Source organism: Kwoniella bestiolae, chromosome 4 (genome assembly GCF_000512585.2).
Source record: "Kwoniella bestiolae CBS 10118 chromosome 4, complete sequence".
NCBI classification, from domain to species: Eukaryota; Fungi; Basidiomycota; class Tremellomycetes; order Tremellales; family Cryptococcaceae; genus Kwoniella; species Kwoniella bestiolae.
Window position 1 is genome coordinate 1,120,239 of NC_089244.1, and position 22,647 is coordinate 1,142,885.

General features: G+C 47.9%; 8 protein-coding genes across 8 annotated transcripts; 3 read left to right on the forward strand and 5 right to left on the reverse strand.

Annotated features, from left to right (window-relative positions):
- Positions 1 to 128: 128 nt before the first annotated feature.
- I302_105992 (uncharacterized protein) lies at positions 129 to 1,709 on the reverse strand (the record flags this gene model as incomplete). The annotated part of the gene is made up of 5 exons (XM_019191742.1): positions 129 to 946; positions 1,021 to 1,302; positions 1,409 to 1,502; positions 1,579 to 1,610; positions 1,673 to 1,709. 5 exons carry the CDS (start codon positions 1,707 to 1,709, stop codon positions 129 to 131), a joined length of 1,263 nt encoding a protein of 420 aa, XP_019046372.1.
- A 372-nt stretch (positions 1,710 to 2,081) lies between these two features.
- On the forward strand, positions 2,082 to 2,979 carry I302_105993 (uncharacterized protein; the record flags this gene model as incomplete). The annotated part of the gene is made up of 5 exons (XM_019191743.1): positions 2,082 to 2,236; positions 2,331 to 2,403; positions 2,508 to 2,627; positions 2,779 to 2,844; positions 2,917 to 2,979. The coding sequence occupies 5 exons, from the start codon at positions 2,082 to 2,084 to the stop codon at positions 2,977 to 2,979; spliced, it is 477 nt and encodes a 158-aa protein (XP_019046373.1).
- Positions 2,980 to 3,249: 270 nt separating this feature from the next.
- Positions 3,250 to 4,520, reverse strand: I302_105994 (uncharacterized protein; the record flags this gene model as incomplete). Its single annotated transcript, XM_019191744.1, has 4 exons — positions 3,250 to 3,316; positions 3,384 to 3,531; positions 3,695 to 3,941; positions 4,110 to 4,520. The coding sequence occupies 4 exons, from the start codon at positions 4,518 to 4,520 to the stop codon at positions 3,250 to 3,252; spliced, it is 873 nt and encodes a 290-aa protein (XP_019046374.1).
- A 491-nt stretch (positions 4,521 to 5,011) lies between these two features.
- I302_105995 (uncharacterized protein) lies at positions 5,012 to 8,032 on the forward strand (the record flags this gene model as incomplete). The annotated part of the gene is made up of 8 exons (XM_019191745.1): positions 5,012 to 5,411; positions 5,478 to 5,642; positions 5,704 to 5,965; positions 6,037 to 6,757; positions 6,882 to 7,243; positions 7,376 to 7,493; positions 7,570 to 7,698; positions 7,820 to 8,032. 8 exons carry the CDS (start codon positions 5,012 to 5,014, stop codon positions 8,030 to 8,032), a joined length of 2,370 nt encoding a protein of 789 aa, XP_019046375.1.
- A 465-nt stretch (positions 8,033 to 8,497) lies between these two features.
- Positions 8,498 to 13,724, forward strand: I302_105996 (uncharacterized protein; the record flags this gene model as incomplete). Its single annotated transcript, XM_019191746.1, has 11 exons — positions 8,498 to 8,777; positions 8,897 to 9,034; positions 9,116 to 9,171; positions 9,255 to 9,445; positions 9,554 to 11,756; positions 11,840 to 11,966; positions 12,025 to 12,142; positions 12,225 to 12,352; positions 12,457 to 12,680; positions 12,825 to 13,099; positions 13,250 to 13,724. 11 exons carry the CDS (start codon positions 8,498 to 8,500, stop codon positions 13,722 to 13,724), a joined length of 4,215 nt encoding a protein of 1,404 aa, XP_019046376.1.
- A 496-nt stretch (positions 13,725 to 14,220) lies between these two features.
- Positions 14,221 to 16,201, reverse strand: I302_105997 (uncharacterized protein; the record flags this gene model as incomplete). The annotated part of the gene is made up of 5 exons (XM_019191747.1): positions 14,221 to 14,283; positions 14,458 to 14,621; positions 14,904 to 15,440; positions 15,683 to 15,995; positions 16,148 to 16,201. The coding sequence occupies 5 exons, from the start codon at positions 16,199 to 16,201 to the stop codon at positions 14,221 to 14,223; spliced, it is 1,131 nt and encodes a 376-aa protein (XP_019046377.1).
- A 633-nt stretch (positions 16,202 to 16,834) lies between these two features.
- Positions 16,835 to 17,788, reverse strand: I302_105998 (uncharacterized protein; the record flags this gene model as incomplete). The annotated part of the gene is made up of 5 exons (XM_019191748.1): positions 16,835 to 17,082; positions 17,178 to 17,239; positions 17,310 to 17,371; positions 17,497 to 17,588; positions 17,689 to 17,788. 5 exons carry the CDS (start codon positions 17,786 to 17,788, stop codon positions 16,835 to 16,837), a joined length of 564 nt encoding a protein of 187 aa, XP_019046378.1.
- Positions 17,789 to 18,386: 598 nt separating this feature from the next.
- On the reverse strand, positions 18,387 to 22,647 carry I302_105999 (uncharacterized protein; the record flags this gene model as incomplete). The annotated part of the gene is made up of 8 exons (XM_065870179.1): positions 18,387 to 18,826; positions 18,982 to 19,183; positions 19,309 to 20,602; positions 20,755 to 21,366; positions 21,436 to 21,657; positions 21,722 to 22,279; positions 22,342 to 22,455; positions 22,514 to 22,647. The coding sequence occupies 8 exons, from the start codon at positions 22,645 to 22,647 to the stop codon at positions 18,387 to 18,389; spliced, it is 3,576 nt and encodes a 1,191-aa protein (XP_065726251.1).

Genomic DNA, 22,647 nt, shown 5'->3' on the forward strand with positions numbered 1-22,647 from the left:
GTACACCCCGCAGGGGCAGCGCGACAATGGTAATCGCCAAACCAGCAAACCAGCGAAACCAAACGAAGGGCAGGGAAAACTATATTGTACAGTACATCACGTTTATATACATATGATGAAGATAGTAGCTATGACAAATCTCCCAAACCTTCCAAAAACCTCTTGTACTCATCATCCTCCCCTCCTGATCCCGACGCCTGAGGTCTAGGCTGATCACCCAACACACCCTTCAATTTACCCATCAACCCCGAATTAACCACCACCGCCCTCTTCCTCTCATCCCCTTCCTCATCTATCTCCCCAGCTCCAGGGGCAGCATTGATAATTCCTCCTCCTGGGGCGGTCTTGCGTTTCTTAACTCCACGAGGGACGAATGCCGTCGCTTCCTTTCGCAAGTCTCTTAATACTGGCGCAGCGGAAATTTCACCTGTACCTGCTGGTGCAGTTGGTGCAGCCGGTACCGTTTCGCCAGAGGGAGCTGGAGTTGTAGATGGGTTGGTGCCAGAAGGTGGTCTAGCGGGCAAAGCATGCTGAGCGATCCTATGTCCCTGATATGTCTGAGTGGGCGCATCGCTCAGTGGGTCCTGCACCATTGGCGGTGGTCTATTATGAGGTGTATGTCGAGGTCGGAACGTACTTGGTCCCGCTTGACCTTGAGAGTGGGCATGAAGAGGTACAGCAACAGGTCTGGGAAGGGGTGGTCTGAACCCTGCCGGAGGAGCGCCGAAACCCATTCGCATAGGTGAGGCGGAAGGTATAGTCGGAGGTTGGGGTCTGGGTGGTGGTGGACCTTCAGGTAAAGGTATATCATCTGAGTCATCCGAATCGTCTGAGTCCTCATCATCTTCATCTTGACCCGTCGGAGGTGGACCCTCTGGCATGACTATATCATCATCTTCATCCTCATCTTCGTCTTCCTCTGATTCATCTTCCTGTTCTTCGGGAGCTACAACGCAAGATACAAGATCAGCTTGGTATTTCCACCTACAAGAATTCCGAGTTTTCAAGTTGATCACCCACTTCTCTCTCGATATGGCATCCCAGGAGGAGGTACCCCAAAAGGATTATACACCGCATCGTAATAAACGCTCTTCTTCGGATCTCTCAACCTTCCATTCTCATCGTATAGATGCTTCTGCGCTTCTTCCCTTGTCGTCCTTCCATCGTTCTCTCTAGGTTTTTTGATCCCGAACACTCGATCTCGAGCTTCAGGGTGCTCGGTCACGTAGGCTTCCTTGGTTTTGTGGACGTAGGCAAGTTCGGATTCGAGCTCTGCTAGACGGGTTTTCGAGGTTGCGTCGGCTATGAGCAAATATCAGAGGTTAGCTATGGTCGCACACCCTACGAGGGATCTTGGATGTGAAGCTGCTCATTCTTATGGTAGAGGTGGCATGAAGAGCAAGCTCACTTTGAGTCTTCAGGTACCGTATATCAGCTTCCAACTCCCTCGTATCTCGTTTGACAGTTTGAGCTTCCCGAACCTTCTTTCGCTCTTCTTTGTTCTACAACAAATATCAGATCATCAGCCTCCGGATCTAACAAGTCGGCAGAGTGTCGGTCCAAGTCAATACCACAGACCTTCTTCAACTCCTTCGCTCTTTGTGCTTTTCCTACGGGCAGAATCGTCAGTCAACACCAAAGCAAAGTCATCGAGTAGAAAAAGCTAACTCACGGAAGGCATCAGCGGGGTTACTACTTTTCTTTGCCATTTTGGAGCTATTATACTCTCGTATTCTAATACGCACGATCAGGCTACAGGCAAGGAAAGCATACAAGCAGATTTACAGTGGAATTGCAGCTCAAGAAAGAGAGGAGGTTGGATTGTGGAATAGGTAGCGGCAGAGAGTAGAGTAGACCACCTCCACTGTTTGTACGCTCGGTGGAACATGCTTGTTCACTCCACCCATTTAAGAACCATCACCCCTGGGTTATAGGATGTAGCTGTGCGTCATGACCACCATGCAGCACAAAATGACAACAACACGGTATCGCATGCATATCCAGCACACTATATTCTAAGCTACATAGAGCAATCTTCAACCCTCACTGATTCATACCGCCCACCCACCCACCCGCCCACAATGTCAGAATACGCCTTCCGAAAGATCAACATCGACGCCCTAGAGGAAGATGTCCTCCTCCCTTCGGACCTCTATGACCCCGATCCAAGAGGGCCTGATGGTGTGTTGGGCGATGCGCAGAGGAAGGCTGGGGAAGTTAGGAATTTGGTTTCGAGGTGGGTGTTTGCCCTCTTACCTACTTATGTCTCATCGGCTGCCTCTACTGGAAGGATAAAGCAACACACAGCTGATTTGTGTTGGGTGCGATAGAGGAGATATACCTGGGGCATTGAATGCTATCTTGTCTGAACCTCCCTATGGAGATGGAGTGGATGAAGCTAAGGTAAGTACATTCTTACATATCCATGGTCATGATGCTGTCATGATCATCACATGGTCTAGAGTATAGATGCCAAAGCTGACATCTCTCTCGTGTCGTACGGATAGGACCTCACAACTACCTCTCTCCTCCTCATACTCAACTCCACCAGAGCATCAGAAATCCCTACTATCCTCAAGAGTTTGGGGCAAGAGCAGCAAGATCACCTGATGGCTTATATCTACAAGGTGGGTTGAATTGTGCATCTCTTCATCAAGAATGATTTGCTCCTGTCGTGCATGAACCCCAATCCCACCGAACCATGTGATAATTCTGATCATTATCGACAACTCATTGACCGTGGAGAACAATCGCTGATACTTTTCTCCGGTGATATAGGGAATGGCAGCCATAGGTCAAGGCTCGGACGTATCAGGTTCAGTATTATTGAATTGGCATGCTCAAGTGAGTTGTCCCTAGTGCATTTACAACAAAGTCTTGCATGTTTTATTTTACTGATGTCTTGACGTGTTCTAGCTCACCGAAGTAGCAGGCGTAGGCTGTATAGTCCGAGTAATGACAGATAGAAGGACTCTGTAGACGTGTGACCATTGTCATGCTGGTCTAAGCTAGAAATATATATATCCATTTTCATATCTTCTGTCTATACGAACCAATAAAAAGATATGTCATGTCGTTGTACCAAAACTCCATCTATCAACCGAGCGAAGATCCTCGAAATTCCAAACCAAAATCTACCGATTCTTCTTGCCCTGTCCATACCTGTTCCACTTTACTGTATCTTTCCCTACGTATCACCTTGTATCCATCCAGCATCCAGTCTACCACCTTACTCCCGCTTTGCCATACCTATTTCTTCCCGTATCTAGTCTTCTTACCAAGATCAAATGGCACGTATTTGTACTTGATCATGTGTCTACAAGAATCGGAGAAACTGTCAGCAAAGATGGCTTTGATCGACGTATTCACAGAGCTCTACCCACTGGATCTGTCTTCTCATTGTTAACCCGAACAAAGTCAAAAAGTAGATAACCAAGATAGGCCAGTAGACAGGAACGTCGGTGGCTCGGGTGATCGTACTGAGCAGGGCTAGTCCGGTGGCTTTGGTGGCTGAGTACCAGAATTTGAATTCTGCGGTGGGCGAGAACAAGATGTTAGCAAGAGATAGCGCAGATTGACAAAGTCTCAGCCGACATGGGTTAGAGCTAAAAGATATATGAAATGATTCTCGAAAGCATACCCTACCCGAGATCCCCCACTTATTATCCAACCCACAAGGAAGATAGTTACTCACCAGGCAACCTCCTAATAAAAGGCCTAAACTCCTCATCCTCCCCACCATTGCTAAACCCACTCATCAACCCCTTGAACCCCCCAGGAGTAGTAGGCTTGTTCTCGTGAGCTCCTGGTAATCCGGGAGCACCCTCCTCCACATCATCAGCAGCTAGGTCTTCAGCGATGGAGGGGTCGAATCGGGGTTGGAGGAAGGCGAGGAAGAGGTTGAGGAGGTAGATTGCTAGGGCGTAGCAGACTATGTACCACTGTGGTGGAAACGGAGTATCAGCAACACATACAATTGATTCGAATGAACGGTATCGCGAGATAGGGGATTGAAGAAGGATCACGATGTGATGAGGTGATAACAGAAGTATGACCCAGTGATATGACATTTGAGTAACAAATGTAAATTGACAAAAACAAGTACTCACCCCCTGTCTCAAAATCACATTAAGCGCAAAAAGCAAGAACAACCCCAGCGTAACCAACCATCGTTCCATAACATGGGGTGTACTCCTATCCAACAAAGCCTGGAACTTCCTAGCATAGACATTGGTATTCTCCTTGACTAGCTGAGCGACATTCTTCTCCTCTGGCAGACCACCTCGTATACCGCTTCCTGGGGTGAGGTTTGGGATGGGAGCAGAAGAGTACGAGTTGGGTTGCATACCCGCCAGGCCTGATCGAGGGGGGAATCCTGAGCCTGGTCCGGAGGTTGGGCCGGTGCTGCCTCCCTGGGTTGGAGGGGGGCCTGGCTGGCCTGGAGCAGAGGCGGGGTAGGGGTTCACGGAGGGGTAGGAGGGACCGTTCTGAGGCTTGGGAAGTGGACGGAAAGTCAGCATCGTTGGGTGTAGGGTTACGAAACGTTGACTTACGTTCATCTTGACGGTGATGTGGTGGGAATAGGGGACAAGTGTTGAAGGAGAGTTGTAAACAAAAGTAGCTGTATGTATGGGATGTGAGACTGTGGACGTGGTAATGGAAGCAACGCCAACAACGCGAATAGCAAGTTAACGATAAACCAGGATTATCAGGGTTGACACCTCCCACATTCATATAAATCCACGTCATTTCAAGCAGTTACGTAACAGTCACGCTATCCATGACCTTTGTTTGTGCGTGTCGTCAAGAGAAAGAGAGACCGAGATGAGATCAAGTTGGATGATCGGAAGAATCCAGTGATCATTTCAGAGCTTCACAATATATTTTCCTCCAGTGAAACTGAACATCTAGGAGCGACAACAGACAGAAACCAAGCGTAATTCCTGTCCGAGCGAAACCTCATCTGATCCCCTCATCCCCTCCTCTGCCCCATCTCCGCCCTGCCTCCACCATGACCACCCTTCCTCCTTTCTCACCTTCACAACCCCACCTCCTCAGACGACTCCAGCAATTATCTCTCACCTCGCCAACCTCTACATCTCTATTCTACGCGAGGATATGGTATTCACTCTTACCGCCAACGGAGACAGAGCATGAATCCCTCCATACCCTGGCATTATGTTTCCTTCAATCCGAGGAACCTTATTCTGCTCTTCATCTTGTACGAGATACAGCAGGCGTCGATCACCCGGATGACTCGCCTATACCGACATTCGATCCGATAAAGAAAAAGCAGGTAGTGCCGTGTTACGGATGTGCGATTATAGTTGCCAAGTGTTGTCAGAAATTAGGGAGGTATAGTGAAGGCCAAGCTGTTTTGAATAGGGCGTTGAAGAGGTGCATACCGACTAGTGAGTTAGCTGGTCTACCTAGTCATCATTCTGGACATCTATATAGCTAACGATGGCCGAAAATAGATCTGCCTACACCTTCAGCGGCATCCACCTCTGCATCTGCACATCTGCTGCTCGCTTCGATGTCACATAAAGGGAAAGCTCCTGAGATAGCTATAGAGAATTATCAGAAGGCTTTACAGGAGGATCCATGGCTATGGGAGGCATTCACCGGGTTATGTGATATTGGTGAACTGTCCTTATACCTTGTCATAGAAGCACGAAGCTTACGGTAATACTGTATATACAGGTTCACCACCACCGCTCGAAGCAATCTTCCCCGACCCTCCTGCGCCTTCCAGAGCCTCATCGATACGCACATCTCGCCCACCAACTATGTCACCCAATCCCATGCCTCGGAGCTCAGCTTCCGAGATGTCAGGCTTCTTACCTGCGCGCAAGACATCGCATCTGACGGCTAATGGTGGGGGAGGTGGCTTCTTCACGCCTGATGTTGGGGGTGGTGCAGGTGGTTCGAGATTGGGTATGATGGGAAATCCGTCCAATTGGGAGTGAGTCAACGATATATCCTCAGGTTTTTGATGCGTTAATCTTCGAACAGACTGCTAACATATCGACGCAGTACCCCGTCCGCAATGGGCGATACGACGTTCCAACTCCCCGATCAACCTTCCCATCCAGCAGCATCCAAAAGACCTCTTCCCAACCTACTTTCCAACTTCATACCCTCCACTTCCAATCTTCTCCCAGCGTCCTTACGTTCCAACGCATCTACCCCTGTAAATCAACCTGAGCCTGCAAAGCCTCCTGCAATGAAACGCGCAAGGGGTAAAGACGCAGCTAAGAAACCTATCGAGCCATCGGGACTAAATGGTTCGAATTTGCCTCTAGCAAGGGAATTGAAACCGAACGGAAATCTCAAATCTGTTGAACTGAATGGCCACGGGCATGATAATGATGGATCAGTGAGGAGAAGCTCAAGACTGAAAAGTACGACCAATGGGAATGGATCCTCCAAACCACCTTCAGCAGCTAGTTCAAAAGTCACCACTAGATCTCGGACGACGAGATCGAGATCAATCACATCCACCACTTCTAGTCAGACAAATGAAATTTCCTCTCCGCCAAATTCCTCATCCTTGGATTTGCAACTACAATCTTCCGCGGACGAGTTCTTAAGAGATATCGTTAGGAGATGCGCGAAGGCGTATAGGTGTTTAAGTTTATATCAGTGCCAGGAAGCTATAAGTGAATTGGATAGTCTGCCGGATACTGGGAAGAACAGCCCGTGGAGTCTGGATATTGTTGCGAGATGTTTCTACGAAATGGCCGATTATGTTCAGGTGGGTTTGGATCCGTGGTTATATATCTTTATCGCTCTGTCACATCCCAAGGGTCATCTCGTCCTACAATGCCGCGTACTTGCAATCTTTGTTTGCACTAGCTGACATCTGTGAAACATTTCAGGCTCGAAGAGTATTCGTCAAACTCCTAGAGCTCGAGCCATACCGCCTCCATTCAATGGACCACTATTCCACCCTGCTATGGCACATATCAGACCCGCCCTCCTTATCCCACCTGTCCCAGAAATTGATGTCGATAAATAAAGAATCATCCCAATCTTGGATATCCACTGGTAATTGCTTTTCTCTCCAGAAAGACCACGAAGAAGCTATGCGATGTTTCAAGCGGGCGACACAGGTGGATCCGTCGAACGCTTATGCGTGGACGTTATGCGGATACGAGGCGATAGAGATGGAGGAATATGATAGGGCGCTGGGATACTTTAGGGGAGCTATCAGGTGCGAGGGAAGGTTTTATAATGCTTGGTGAGTGGTTTGCTATTTGACAAAGGAAATCAGGGAACGGTATTCCGGTGTAACAGAGATACGGTGTCCGGTGGATATATTGGAGTGATGCAAATAGGCAATGTACGGCGGCTGATTCCGGTCAATCTTTAGGTACGGAATGGGTCTTGTATATATGAAGACTGGGAAAATCAAATATGCGGAACATCATTTTAGGCGAGCCGTTGAGATCAACCCTACGAATGCTGTATTATTATGTTGCGTTGGAATGGTGAGTTAACGATTACCATACCTCAATTATATCATAAATGGTCAACGAACAGCACTAACAGGCATTTTGACTTTAGGTACTCGAACAATCCGACGACGTCGTCCAAGCTATCCATTTCTACGAGAGAGCAGTACATTACGCACCTACAAGTCCGATGGTGCAGTTCAAGAGGATCAGGGCTCTGGTGGCATTACAGCGCTTTGATGTGAGTTTGTTGGTCTGCCCCACTACATCCTGAGTGAAGTGCTCTCTCTTTCACCTGCATACGTGATTCCACTTTTGTTTGAGTAATTGTTCTGATTTGAGTCCTCTTCTGATGAAAACAGGAAGCAATCACCCTCCTCGAACCGTTATCCAACCAAGCCCCAGACGAGGCCAACATCTTCTTCTTGCTTGGTAAATGCTATCTACGCAAAGATAGGAGATCAGAAGCTACCATTGCGTTCACCACCGCGAGGGAACTGCAACCTAAGCTTGAGAATGCTATTAAGGCGACCCTGGAGGCGAATGGTGAAGAAGAGGAAGAAGAGGAGGATTAGTAGGAGGGATGAAGGAGCAATGCGTGCTTGTTGTGCTTGTGCTTGTGCTTTTGCACAATTTCTCCGGTCAAGGCATATACTGCCATTGAGAGGAATAGGGGAAGGAGATTTTGATCCTTGGAAATTACTCATGTAGCATGTATTTTGCTTTGGTATTTTATACTGACGCCATGATCGGAGACGACGATGGACATTGTAGGCAGGTATAAGCGGGGGGTCGTACTGACAGAGATCAAAGGGACTTCAACGCTAGGCAAGAGGTATATTACCTTTGCTGAAACTAACAAAGGAGGTTACTGGTGTATCAAAGCACGCCTTCCTTGACAATACCATCTGAACCGCTCGCGCTATCACAGTACACATACACTATTTATTTGTATTTCTCTATTTACCAATATCTACTGTACCGAACTGTCATCGTCGTTATCTCAATAGGATATAAGAGCTGAAAGAGAGATATACGAAATGTCGCACCACCAACGAAACATCTCATTAACCGCCCAACCGCATCCCCAAGCACAGGGATATCCAAACCAATCAATGAGGAGTGATAGATCGCTTGTTTCCTCCGGATGGATAACCACCAACGCATCTTCATGGGCCAGTACGAGGGGATTGTCAGGGACGATCGGGCCTGATAGGCCGCCCTTGGCCTGGGTGGGGGTACGACATCAGGTAAGGGAGGAGGGGGAGATCAGAGGGGTGGGAGGGGTAGTGGGGGAGGATGAAACGAGGTCTGGTGGTGGTGAGTTGGTCTTGTCTTTCTGGTACTTCCCCTTTTCATTGGATCTTGAGGGTACAGTCCTCTTAAGGAGTGTATGCTGATCTTTGCGTTTGTTTTTTTGATGGTGATGTGCTTCTTAGCGGGCCACTGTAGCCAAGCTGTTTTGATCACTTGTCTGCATCTCTCTCATGAGATGGGTCTACGGGATGTGGGGCAATATGCCTGGACTACACCGATGATTAAGGATCCTATGGGGAGTATGATGAAGATTATGAAGCGTGGGTGATTAGACTCATCTTCATTTGACACTACCACTTTTCATCCTTGGGATGCGAGCTGATTCCACACATATTATACAGAATACTCCCAACAGGTCAGAGGATTATCTAAACATTCCACCTTAGACTGCAGAACTGTGAGTACTCTCAGCATTATACTAAACCTATTTTCCCACCTCGCAGTGACATGATAATTGACAGACTGCGATTCCGTATCAAGGCACCCGACCCATCAAAGCTCGTGATCCAGCATCATCTCCAACGAGCCCGTCAACAAGCCGCACAAAATAACTATGTCGCGGTCATATACAATGGACATGGGATTCAAGAACCGCCGACGGAGCAGGGGGAACTGTGGTGCTATGATAGAGGGTTTGATGAGTGTTTGCAGAATGGTGGAGGGCCGAGCGAGTGCGTGATATCTCCTCATCTATATCATATAATGTTTCAATCCCAATTCATCCTGCCATGTTCCCTCGTATCCATAACACCATGCTGATTGACAATCGCATACCGCAGATACATCCCCATCATGCTCTTCGACGTCCTCGCCTGGGCAGGTTCCTCAACATGCTACGTATGGGACGTGTCCTTCTCCGGCCGCTTCATCAAGGCCGCACAGATCGAAGCTGAAGAAATAGACAATCAATATAAATCTGCCGCTGCCCAAAATCCGCAGATCGCAGAGATCCATCCAGCGGTTTACGCAAGACGTCAAATCCACTTTGCAAGTTGTGGACCTAACCAGACTATCCCTCGGATCAATGGGATGCCAGACGATCTATTCACTGCGTGTTTGACTAATCCATTGAGAATCGCGCTGCTGTATCATAATCTCCAGACTTTTCCACTCACCAAGGGCGACGGGTCGAGTTATATTCCCAAACATTCCGAATATATGGTACTTCTATGGGAAAATATGAGTATCACCCTGAAAGATAGATTATCTTACGAATTACTAAGTATCATACATACCATCGCGTGGCAGACCCTCAATGGCATGGAGTATCAAAAGTTATTTGGCAAATCGGGCGATCTGGTCAATAATCTCTCGTCGGGGTTCATACTTTCTCAGAGGGTGTTAAGCTCTTACAGGGTCAATCCGGAGAGTATCCCGACTATACCGAGTTCAACTGGACATACACTCTGGACCACCTGGGATCTGATACTGGATAATCTGTTTGAGCAATTACCGAAGTATTTCGATGAAGGGAATATCGACCATTCATGGGGAAAAAACCTCAAATTGGTTTCATTCATGCAAGATCAACTGGAATCGATAACCACAGCTACTACCACTACCTACATCAACGTTGATGACTCCACTGAAAATGGCAGTGGAACATGGATGACCCCCTCGTTATCTAGATTACCTATCATCTGCGCCGCAGCTATGACCAAGCAATTCCGGCATCAGGCATGTCAAGCCTTAGACTCATGTTTGCGGGTACTCGACATCAGGGGATTATCACATGCTGTCCAGGGAGGGGCGTTGGACGTAGCTGCCAAGTTGCTCGCTCAGGAAGATCCGGAAATCAAGAATGCACTGATATCTATATGGTCCTCTCTCGTCCGATACGATACCGCGGTCCTTGCTCTCGCCAGGGAAGGTCTCACCTCTGAACGACTCACCGACGTCCCCTCCGTGAAGTTCTTCCTGGATGCAATGAAAGAGAACCTAGTCAAGGATGTAGTAGAGGAGAATATACTAGAAGAAGAAGAAAGGATAAGTCTGATTATCCAAACCGCCGCTGTACTCAGCACTATAGCGAATTTCGTTAGTGGTCGACAAGCGCCGAGGTTCGTACTCAAAACATTATCGATGTCGGGTATAATGTTAAAAGCGGATAGAGAGCTGATGAAGCAGTGGGGCGCACTGTTGATTGCTGAAGTGCTGGGAAGTCTTGATCAACCGAACGAACAAGTAGATCTTGGACAGGATAGGGGGCTGATCGAGGGGTTGAAAGGCGATTTGATACAGATGGTAGGGTCGGGGATGGTCGAGACGAGGGCAACGGCCATATACGCTTTGGCTAGGTGGATACCTTCCTCTGAACGAGGGAAGGAGAGGGAGAGGTTGGAAGCAGAGTTGAAACCTTCTTTAGAGATTGTTGAGATCCTACTGAAGCATTCAGACGACGAAGGTTCACCATTAGTACGAAGAGAACTAGCCAGGCTGTTCATTAGGATTGTGGAAGTGGCAGATGGATATAGGGATCTGGCAATTTGGATTTCTATCTTGCAGAGCGGGCTGAAGGTGGTCGAGAGTCTGAAGGAGGAGGTCGAACAGGCCATCGTGGATGTGGGAAGGGATTTGGGGATAACGGAAGATCAGTTGGGGATGATGAAGGTTTTGCAGAGGGTTTACGAAGCTACTAAACGGTTTGGAGATGATCCTGATTTACAGGTTCAGAAGATTGTTAGTCGCCCTTTGGAGGGGATTATGAAAAGTCTCTGTAAGAAAGGAGATAAGGAGGACGAAAAGTGGAAGGTTGTCTCGAAGTTGGTGCTGGGAAACGAAGAGTCCGGTTCACAGTGGACTGAAGACCTCCTGAGAACAGCCATGAGCGCTAACGATCGTATCCTGGAGAAATGGAGAAGGTTCGATCGTGCCAAAGGGGACATGCCAGAACGGAAGGATCAAGACAAGATTAGATTAGAAAAGAAATTGAATAACGAGTTATTCGATAGGACTAAGCTGGTCCTGCAGTCTTACCTGGCAGTGAGTCGAGAGATACATTTCCATCTTCATGTACACTGTAAGTTAAGACGAATGCTGATGAGCGATCCTGCTCCTGTGTTTAGGCGGGAAGAAGGCCCGACCCGATGCCTGATAAAGTCATGACCTCGCAGGGTGGCAGCTCGCGAGAGAGGACATGGACGATGAGACATCGAGTCCTAGAAGACAGCTTGGTCGTGGCGGAACAGCAGGGTGAGCCAGGACCACCATCGGTTGCGAGTGATGTCTTTACCATTGACGTGTCACGCAGTCGGTCTACCGTGGAAATGGGCCATCAAAGATATCTCGACGCCCGACCCATGGACGAACATGACTTTCCATTCTTTTCACAGTACCGTCATGTCGTGTAATAGGAGTCATGACCTGTTGTGAGTTGATCTCATCATTCATACTTGACCTGTAGTATCGTGGGAATGAAGCAGCAAATCTTGAAGTGCTGATGGCTCTCAGACTATGGGACTGGTCAACATCCCGTAAGACCGGTCATGTGCATCTCAACCTACCTCAAAGCTCAGCTATAACCTCCGCAAGGTTCGTCAATGAACTGCACGAGCAAATTGTCATCTTAGCCGAGATCAGTAGGTCCCATCCTCTCCCACTCCCCTCAGCCACGCCTCATGGATCCATGGCCAAGTAACATGTCATATTGGACGATATGCTGATATGTTTGCTCAATTCTTAGCCAACGGAGATGTCCACATCCTAGCTGGACCTCAAGACCCATCCATGATCAAGCCCATCTCGAACTTCCGAGCACTGGACCTAACTTCGTCTAGAATCAACACCGACGTGGAATACCCCAGACGACTGATCACTACTTGGTATAGGTCTAGTGGATTACTGTGCGTTGGGGGGTATAGCGATAAGATAAATGTGTGGGATTGTCCCGCTGAGAGATGTGTTCAGGTGAGGGAGTCGATCTATTTTCTCCTGCGTGGCCTAACTTGCCACAGAGAACCAACAATCCATGATTATGAGAATTCTCGTCCATCGACAGTATTAGCAATCTCATTGACGAAAAACGTACTGACTGGATCTCCTAATTGATAGTCCCTAGAAACCGAATCGACCGTACCGATTACAACTCTAATTACCGAGCCTGTATCGGGTAATCTGATCTTCGCAGGTTTGTCCAACGGACAAATAAAGCTGTACGATCTGCGTCAGTCCAGGAAGAAAGCCCTAATCTCGTGGCGGGGTGATTGCTTCAACGCATCATCTCAATCTGAAGGTGCGAGTGATATTGGGAAGTCGACCAGCACGGACAAAGCGATGTTGAAAATTGGGGTCGTCTTGGGCGAAAGCAAGAATATTTCGTCTGCTTGGTAAGCTATCAGCCCCCATTTCTCCTATAGTTCTGACTTTCGTCTTGTAGTCTGATTTGAGAGTCAACTACACCTCCGAAAACCCTCCATTTTCAGCCAAGGATGGATGACGAAAGCCGTACTATCTTGCTAACTGCTGTTTGATGGTAGTGCAAACGGCATGATCAACACCTACGATCTCCGCGCCCTATCTTCCCCCATCCAATCCATCCTATCTCACCCAAATGGTATATCCTACGCTTCCTTCCAAGCTCATTCAGGCTTACTTTCAACCATATCCAACCTCCACCCTCCAGCCATTAATCCGAACTCAGAGATAGTAACAGACCTATCAAACCTAACCCTCTCCAGTGGTAGACCCTCCGCAACATTCTCCCTACACCGAACATCCCTCGGCTCCCTCACCTCCGTAACCTCCGAACTCATCTCTTTCGGCGCTCAATCCCCAGAAACGCTCAATAGCAAGTACTATAGACCATATACTGTTATTCATCCGCTGCGCCCATTCCTCGGTATAGGGTTTGGACATACCTATTCTCTGAGGGGGTGCGGAGTGGGGAAAGGGGATGATACCGATTCGGGGAGTTATAGTTTTATTAGAGCTCAGGCTACGAATATGATCTGATTTTGGGGGTGGGTGGCTGTATGGTGGTTTCGAGACATTGTATTTTCTGAGTGCTATGTATGAATTGTGTGAGATGATGTATATTTTTGAGTATATACGGATGTTTTTGACTCTTGTTGTTAAAGTCTCATAGTGATGGGATTTCAGCGAAAACTTGTCTCGCTGTGTGGAGAGAATATTCTTTGACGCTTTACAACGTTGATATCAAAGAAAAATGCATTTATGCGATTCAGACGTACAATCACTGGTATGAATAGGTGACAAAATATACAAAGGGGGAAGGGGAAAGGAATAAGGCAGATTGAACATGAATAGGAGGTGCGTATGAGAGAATAATGCACGTGATAAGAGGGACCATGATGCAGACGATCCTGACCACAGTGTGTCGATGAGGACTTTTGAAAAACCCTCGACAAATATAATAGCAGGATTGCCGATTGTCTGGAAGATCGGGTCTACAAGATACGGTGGTCTTGGCGTCTTGATAGTGTATCATCTACCACGTCGAATTTACGAATTCATGTAGATTAAACGGTCGTCCATTGGATTGCTTGAAGTACTAAGCGATAAATACATGGAACGTCAGCATATTAGAAAAAATTGAGTTATATAAATCGTAAGCGTCCCTCGGGGTGAATTAGATATCTTGATAAGAGCAAAGATATGGAGGTGAAGCCCCCATATGGATTGACCGAACAATCGACGAGACAGATAGGGTTCGTCTATAACTTACCTCTTCCAAATGCTCTTTCCCTTTCTCCCCGCCCTGACTGCCCAATCCATCAGTCATTGAAATAGGCTTCGGGTCGATGCCATGATCGTTCATCAGTTTATAAAGCACTGTCGTACGTCTTGCGAAGGTCTCTAATGCGGATTGGGTGGGTTTGTTCTGTGATTCTGAGGTAGAACGAGTCAGCACGTCAGATGGATGATTCACGGGGATTGAAGGACAGCCTAATATACATCAACGCATGAAGCAGAGATCCCATTAAGGAGGAGGGGGCACCATCTCTTGTTTGTGCCTCTTGTCTGCGCCTTTTGCTGGAACTGTTTTCTAATTTTCTTGGGATATCCACAGTGGCGCATCAAAGTAGAAAAGAGAAAGAAGAGAAACCAAAGAAGGAGAGCTAAATCGATCAGAAGAGAAAGACATCCTCGTCGATACAGAAATACACCCACTCAGTATAGCCCCATTAACCATCTCGCTCAATCTGATCCTCCTCTCCTGATCCAAAAACCCACTCAAAATACTAGTCTCAGGATTCGAATAAGCAAACAAAGCTCCAGCATCGTTAATCTCTTTCAAGAATATCGCACGTATCTCGGGTGGTAGCCTTTTCGCCTCGGCATGTAATCCCTGAGCAGCAATGAGGGCGTTGGTGAGATTCGTACTGCCGCTTCCTGTTGATCCGCTGCCATTCAGTGAACCTATGGAGGAAGATGGAGATGACGGTGTAGAGGGGTTGAGTTGACGGAAATGTTCGATGAATTCTTGGAATTGGAGATTGAGCTTGATGTGTGCTGGGTCGGTCGAGTTTGGGAGGACTGGTATGGCGTGGTTTGGGGGTTGATATGTTGGTCTGCTAGAGGAGGGGAGGGAATGGGAATGGCCGTTGGATATTTGTGGGAGGGTTTCGTCGAGAACGGAGGGGAAGTGGGTGTTGAGTAGGTGTACGGATTTTGGGATGGAGCCGTTCAGGATGTGATTTAGGATTTCTGCGTTACACGTTGTTGGGAGTATCAGTCGGTATACCTTATCGTTCGAAATCAGAACTAAGGGTGGCGATTGAGCAGACGAGAATAGGGATTGATCGTATATCAGATAGACATGATAATACGAGTTTTTATCCAAAAGAGTATCGAACAGATCATGAAACGATGTGTGAAGCGATGTGAGAGATAAATTACGAGCACGAACGGCTGGGGTATGGATCACAATATTGGACGACTCAACTCACCTCGCCTCCTCTCAATCCCCTCCAAATCCCCCTCCCCAAACCTCACCCTCCTCTTTTTCTTCTCAGGCGACTTGCCAGCTTTTCTATCCGACACACCTAGTCCAGCCTCGACTCTCGCATCATCATCGTCTTCATCATCCTGATCAATATCCATACTATCCTCTCCTTCTCCATCGCCATCGTCTACATTCCCATCACCGTTCTCTGGTATCTCACCGTCATTCTCCCCTTTCGTCTGGGATTGAGTCTGCGCTAAGATTCGGGCTGTAGAGGCGTATGCGGAGGTTTCGACGTAGTTTAGGATTATGTCGTGCTACCCATACTCAGAGGATCAGTAAGATACTCAGGAAGTGAGGGATGATCTAGGGATATTCGACAGTGCGGTTGTGCGGTGACGATAGACCGTGGAGGATCGGGCACACGGAAGGTGCTGAGTTGGTGGAGTTTGAGGATAAGCCGACTTACCAGCGAGTACATCTCGAGCGACGAGGAGGACGAAGAGGAAGAACTGCCATTCATCTTGATAGTGATCGGAGATGATCAGTCAGCTTGAGATTGCGTTGGTAGGACACGGTGATATGAAGTAGGCTGTTCGTAGCTGGTAAATGGCTGTAATTGAGTGATTGTGCAGTGACTTGCTGAAGATGCTATAGTAATGATAGTGAATATGAGAGATGTGTTGGAGATGTAAATGGTCGATGATGTGCTGAATGTGCTCTCTCTGTATTGTAGTAGCCTCTTATCGGTGGACGTAACCGGTTAACTCTGTCTAACTCTGGTGCAATCGCGTGAGGCTACCTCTCAACTCACATGCCGTAAGTAGCATTCACACCCTCCACATCATACGTCCACTCTGCATAGGATGAGGACGGGGGTAGATTTCTCCCCACCTTGCTTGGGAACGGCTCAATACTCCAATCATGTGAGATTTGCACCTCTCACAGTTTTGGGCAAAATACCTCGTACATTCATGAATTATAACACATAAGACAATCATATATGAACAGAAACAATGACCATATAATAAACGAAGATGAATATGAAGAAAGTCCGTAAAATCAAATTAGCTACCTTCCCCCTCCCCTCATCCTCCTCATCATCCTTATTTTAACCTATGTCCGTGCTGCCAACGCTCAAAGCGTGATCTCCAATCTAGAGTAAAGTGAAACCTCCTCCAAGTACCCCCAGAGCCCCAATCAACCCCTTCGCAACCTCTAACTTGAACCCAGCAGAGTTGGATCCACTAGCAGAAGCGCTGGCCGCACTAGAGGTAGCAGACCCGGTGGCAGAGCCTGAACCAGAGGGTGAGGGAGAGCCCGAAGCTCCAGGAGCGGGAGTCTGGGGTGGGTAGGTGGATCCTTCAGCTTTGATTTCGAAGGTCTCGGATCTGGCGTAGATGTCTACATTCCACGTAGGATCAGGATCAGCTTATGCCTGGTGCAGCAATCTTGTTTACTACGGACGATATAGAGAGCTGAGGGGAGATGTAACGTACCGGATGAGTTGAGGGGGTTGGTAAGTAGGATGGTATATCCTCCTGAGGGGGTGATACCTCCTCTGTTCACGTCGTTACAGATCAGCTGATGCCTCCCTAGGCGAGGGAAAGGGAGTAGAGGGGAAAGCTCACGGGTTGATGGTTTTACTTCTGTCGTATGCGTATGTTACAGAAGTCAAAGCGAGTAGGGAGGTCTACAGTAGTAAATACAAGGTATCAGCAAATGTCCAGTGATACATATACAGTACATCCTCTTCGATGGACATGTGTCTACCCCTTGAGGTATTGCATGGGCAGAGATAGAATGAAGAGCACCCACAAGAACATTGGTATCAGGATTACTAAGAAACACCGAGAACTGATCGGGGGACGACCCCTCCCATGCGAGGGTGTTGAGACTGTTTGCGACCCCTGTACACCCACGACCATGATTCAGCTGAGTTTCAAATAGCTATGTAGCGAGTACCAGCTGGTCTGAAAAAGGGAACGGGAGAGGAAGGGGAGGACATACACCAGTGATCTGCTCGTGGTTCTGTGACTGTCAATTGAGCTGAGACTGCTCCCAAGCCTACCAAGAGGGCTGAGAGGGTAAGTGAGGGTGAGAATTTCATCGTAATGGGTGGTTGTGGTGGTATAGGGTGAGAGTTTTAATGAGTGTGAGTGGTGATTATAGTAATTCACTGATGGTCAAGTGGAGTCAACTCGATCTTTGATGAGGATAGAGGGGGGGTAATATGAAATATCAAAGATGGAAGATTGACCAGATGAAAGGAGGGAGAGGGATAGGAAGCTGAAAGATGAGTTTAGTCAACATTGACCATTATAACTTGCATGCATTGTACGCATTGTCCGCTTGCCTATATGAGTGTACTACTCGTAAGTATCCTGTGGGAAAGGATCCACACAAAAGTGAAACACGTACTACAGTATATCAAAGGTGGTCCAAACTCATACCCGCACAGCCTCCTCTCTTTTTCTCTCTTCCCTTGGCATTGTCACTCAATCATCCCATCCCATCCCATCCTGTGGCATACAAAGTCAAAGTGGCCAATCTTTCAAACTGTGATACAGCATATCATGCATGATATGATACAATACAATGCAATAGCACAGATTATACTACACTGGGTGATCAGATGAATGGATAATACAATATCATACAACGCAGATGAATAAGATCTCCCATCATCCTCCACCGGGCAAACCCAATCACACCCTCCCCAAAACCCTCTCCAACTCCCTCTCATCAACAGCCATCAACCCCCTAGATCTAGCCATAAGTCTCAAATTCCTATCATTACTAACCACCACCACCCTACTCGTACCCTCCTTCTCAAGCGGATCAATCGAAGGCATACTCAAAAGTGTCGAACGATCCATGAAGTTTTGTTCGGCGAATGAAGCGATATGTATGATCCGATCGTCCATCGTCCGGGGATCATCTTTATCTTCATCAGAAGAGTTACCGGAGTTCGAAGACAGAGATTCTGTTCTGATTAATAGGTCGGATAGGTAGTTGCCCTTTGAAGTTTGGATTTTCAGTGTCAAGGAATGTGTTCGGATGGTGTTTTCGAGGTATTTAATTGATCTTTGAGAGTTGGATCCTAGTTGACCTGGTTCCTTCGAGAGACCATCCAACTCGGTCACAACTATTGAAAAGAGCAAAGTTAGCATCAGACCATTCCTCATCTTTTGGCTTCGTTGAGCATATCTGAGAGCGGGTATAGTATCCTGTACCCAAGGACCAATGACCTGTTTTATACTAATACAGAACAGACCTGCTTATAGACGACGTATAACTCACCAGGCAAAGGAACAACTACACTCCACTGACCACTCTCCACGACCTTACTGAACAGTCCCAGCGAATCGACCAAAACGTTAGTATCGAAAAGCAACATCGTATATCCAGGAACGACATGTAAACTCGATCGTTTGGTCTTCTTCGTTCGTGAGGTGGCGGGGGCAGGCGTAGATAAGAGACCTTGGAGTTCGCGTCGTCGGTTCTACAAGAAACAAGAAGGTTAGCAAACTCTCCTATTATCCTTTTCCACTAAGATGTCACCCAACCCCAAACGGGGTACACAATGTATCGCAAAATGCCCTTGCGTAACAGGAATATGCAACTCACTCTCAACGCAGCCAACTCCTCATCCTCCTCATCACCCTCCTCCACATCAATCTCCCCAAATTCAAACTCCAACTCCTCCTCCCTCTCTCTATCCCTGCGTCTCCTCTCCAACCTCCTCTCCTCCTCCCTATCCCTCTCCTTCTGTCTCTCCAACTCATCCAGTCTCTCCTTAAGCGTACCCTCAGTAACAAGTTTACCTTGACCGTCCATCTCAAACCCATCCACATACTTCATCAATACCCCTACAGCCCATTGGACCCTCTTCCACCTCCGTGAGTTGATAGCAGACGCAGAGTCCGTATCACCCTCTATATCATCTACAATCCCATCTTCCAGATTCCTCCCTACCGGCGGATCAAAATTGGCCAACAGCACATCCATCTCTGAATCGAAATTCCCACCTTTCCTAGGTTGAGGTACCCCTCCACTGCCTGTGCCACTTCCTGTCGATCCTCTCCCATTCGATGGTTTGCTCTTCCAGAATCCCCGTTCATAAACCCTCCTCCCGACCCACTCGTTACCACGCAATAACCAGTCTTCCGGGAGAGGTAGGCCACTGACCAGTCGTTTCTCCTCGACAATCTCGAGGTTGGTTGAATTGGTGAATTGGCATAATCTCTCCCAAGGCACTGAAAGGAGTAAAGACGATCCGACGTGAGGTTGGCGGAAGACGGTAGATAGGAAGGTGAGGAAGATGGTGATGAATGGGTTGAGGACCTGATGGAACCCCTGTATGCGATTGGGGTGGGAGAGGACAAAGTCGAATATTGAGAAAGCCAACTTCAATGCGTAAGTGAATGTGATAGGCTGTGCCTCTTCCATTGGATCGGTACCGTTTATGGGTATTGGTGAGATCGTTCGGACAGGTGCCATACCATCTACAGTCAATCCCTCGCCTTCATCTCCCTCTCCATCCTCGTTATCTGCCAGAGCTTGAGCCCTACGCCGTTCAGCACCTTCTTGGGACAGTGCTTTACGGACGATTCCACTGCTTGTGCCGTACTGCATAATACTTCCCAGTGAGACCGAAGCCATGATCATCCAATCGGTTTGGCCAATCACAACTTTCCTGGAAACTCCATCCAGCTGAACGTCTTCTTCTAATCGCTCCATATACCTCGACATGACCGCTTCGAAGTCGTCGAGAGATATTCGCGTGAACAACATACCATGTAAACGGAGGAATAGGTCCATGGCTGTTGCTTCGGGCAGGGAACGTTGATTCTGGAGGGCAGAATCGAAAAGGGGTAAGATAGATTCTCGAGATGTGGGATATTCGTGGGTGACCGTTAAGCTGAAATTACACGATGGTCAGATCTGCGATCCTTTGTTTGTACAATGCACGCGAGCGTATACAGCAGATGTGGGTGGATAACGACTTATGACAGGGATCGAAAGCAGCAAGATCACACAAGGAGTAAATAACCTCATAAACGTCAAACTCACCTCTTCACAAAATGATGCAACGCCCTCCCCTCCTGACCCTTCACATCCCTACAAAGCAACGCCAAATGATGGTGCAACCGTCCTTCACCAGGTTTCTCATTGATCCCCAGATTATACCAATCTCTCGCCGTAGTCCTCCAAGTTTCTTTATCTTCCACATCCCACGATTGAGCCACCTCAGCTCCGATACTTGCTCCGGAGGGTTCGGGCTTCTCTTCGTCCGGCGAGTCGGGCATATCTATCCTTCCTAATCTATCTTTACCCGAGGACGACAAAGGTGGATCTTGAACGTGGGATGCGATGGCCATTCTGTACCTTGCTAGATCACCTAAAGCTTCTATCCACGCTGTTCTGAAATTTGATAAGGCTTGATTCTCCAATAATTCAGAGTAAAACCTGTACGCATCGTACACTACGTCTGTGAGGAGATCTAACGCTGTAGATTGGTTGGATCCTGACATCCAGGCGTATCGTAATCTTTCTAGTAATAGGTGGAATCCAGTTTGCCATAGTCGGGAAGGGATGTTGTATTTGACGGAAAGTTGATGGTATGATGAGGGGACAAGGGGATCGAAGAGGGTAATAAGGAAATGGTCATGTAATTCTGCCAATCTGAGTATCAAGCCAAATACCATCAGCTCATATCCAGAGTGCGTCTACACAAAAGGGGTAGCTGCTCACCTCTTATGCTTGGCTATCAGATCTATCCACGCTGCCGATTCTTGATCCCCCATCACATCCCTCCTACTCCTGGAAAAACAATTCCCCGCAGGACCATCAAGTAAGACCATATCCCCGGACTCAGGATCATTAGACATGATACGATGTATCTCTATCAACTCGTTTTCAAGCTCTTTGATCTCATCGTGGATCTTCTTCAATATCGGTTTGACACCGGTATCACTTTGTCAAACATCATCACATCAGTTGTCGTGTTTTGACAAGTATAGGTCAAAAGATAACTCACCTATTATTCTTCCCCCTCTCTCTATCCTTGAAACTCTCCGACCCTTCAGAGCTCCTAGACCCCTTCGACCTCGTATCACTACTATCCTTCTTCTTCGACCCAGTGGATGTACTGCCCCTCTCACTTCCCTCTCTCCTCTTCCTCCTCTCCCGCTCTCTATCAGCTTCCTCCTCTGCCGTCCTACTTCCTCCAGGCGGTCTTCTAAGGAGTAATTTGCTTGATGACCCCTGTTCCGAAGACTCCAGGGCAGGTAGACGAAGTGAGGGAGAGAAATGCATGGGATCATGAATGGAGGGGTCGAACAGCTTCTTACTTGATGAAGGTCGGGAATCTACTCTGCGTCTTGGTCGTTCTTCTTCCACTAATGGACGAGGCGAGCGATCAGTCCGTTGTATTGGAGCGGAGGAAGGACGGGAGGGATCAAAGAGTGCTCTGCTTGATAAGGCGTTGGGGGGAGGCCCACGGGAGTACTCGTCTATATCTGCTGGTGGGCGGAGAGAGGGGTGAGTGCGACGAGGTGAAGAGGGATGTCGGGGTGGGTTGGATGATCTATTGGGACTGCAAGTATAGTATCGTTAGCTCTGTACAACCATTGGTGTAGGAGTCATGGCAAGGCTCACGAAGCAGGGGGATTGGGGTAGGTTCGCATAGGTCCAGCGGCAGGTAAGACGCCTATCTGAGGAAGTCGATGTCGCTCCCGCTCTCTTTCGGATGACTCGGTACGCCTCGAGGGTCTATACATCATTATCCATGAGCTGAAAACATAATTCGCTTGGTACCGAAGTAGCTCACCTCGTACTGCTTCCGCTCCCTTCACCGGTCGAAGCATTCTTCCTCTGCAATGCGAATATCTTATTCGCTATATCCGTGTTGTCCACTGCTCTCCTAGGTCTGGATGGACCAGCGAGAGGAGTGGGATCTTCCAT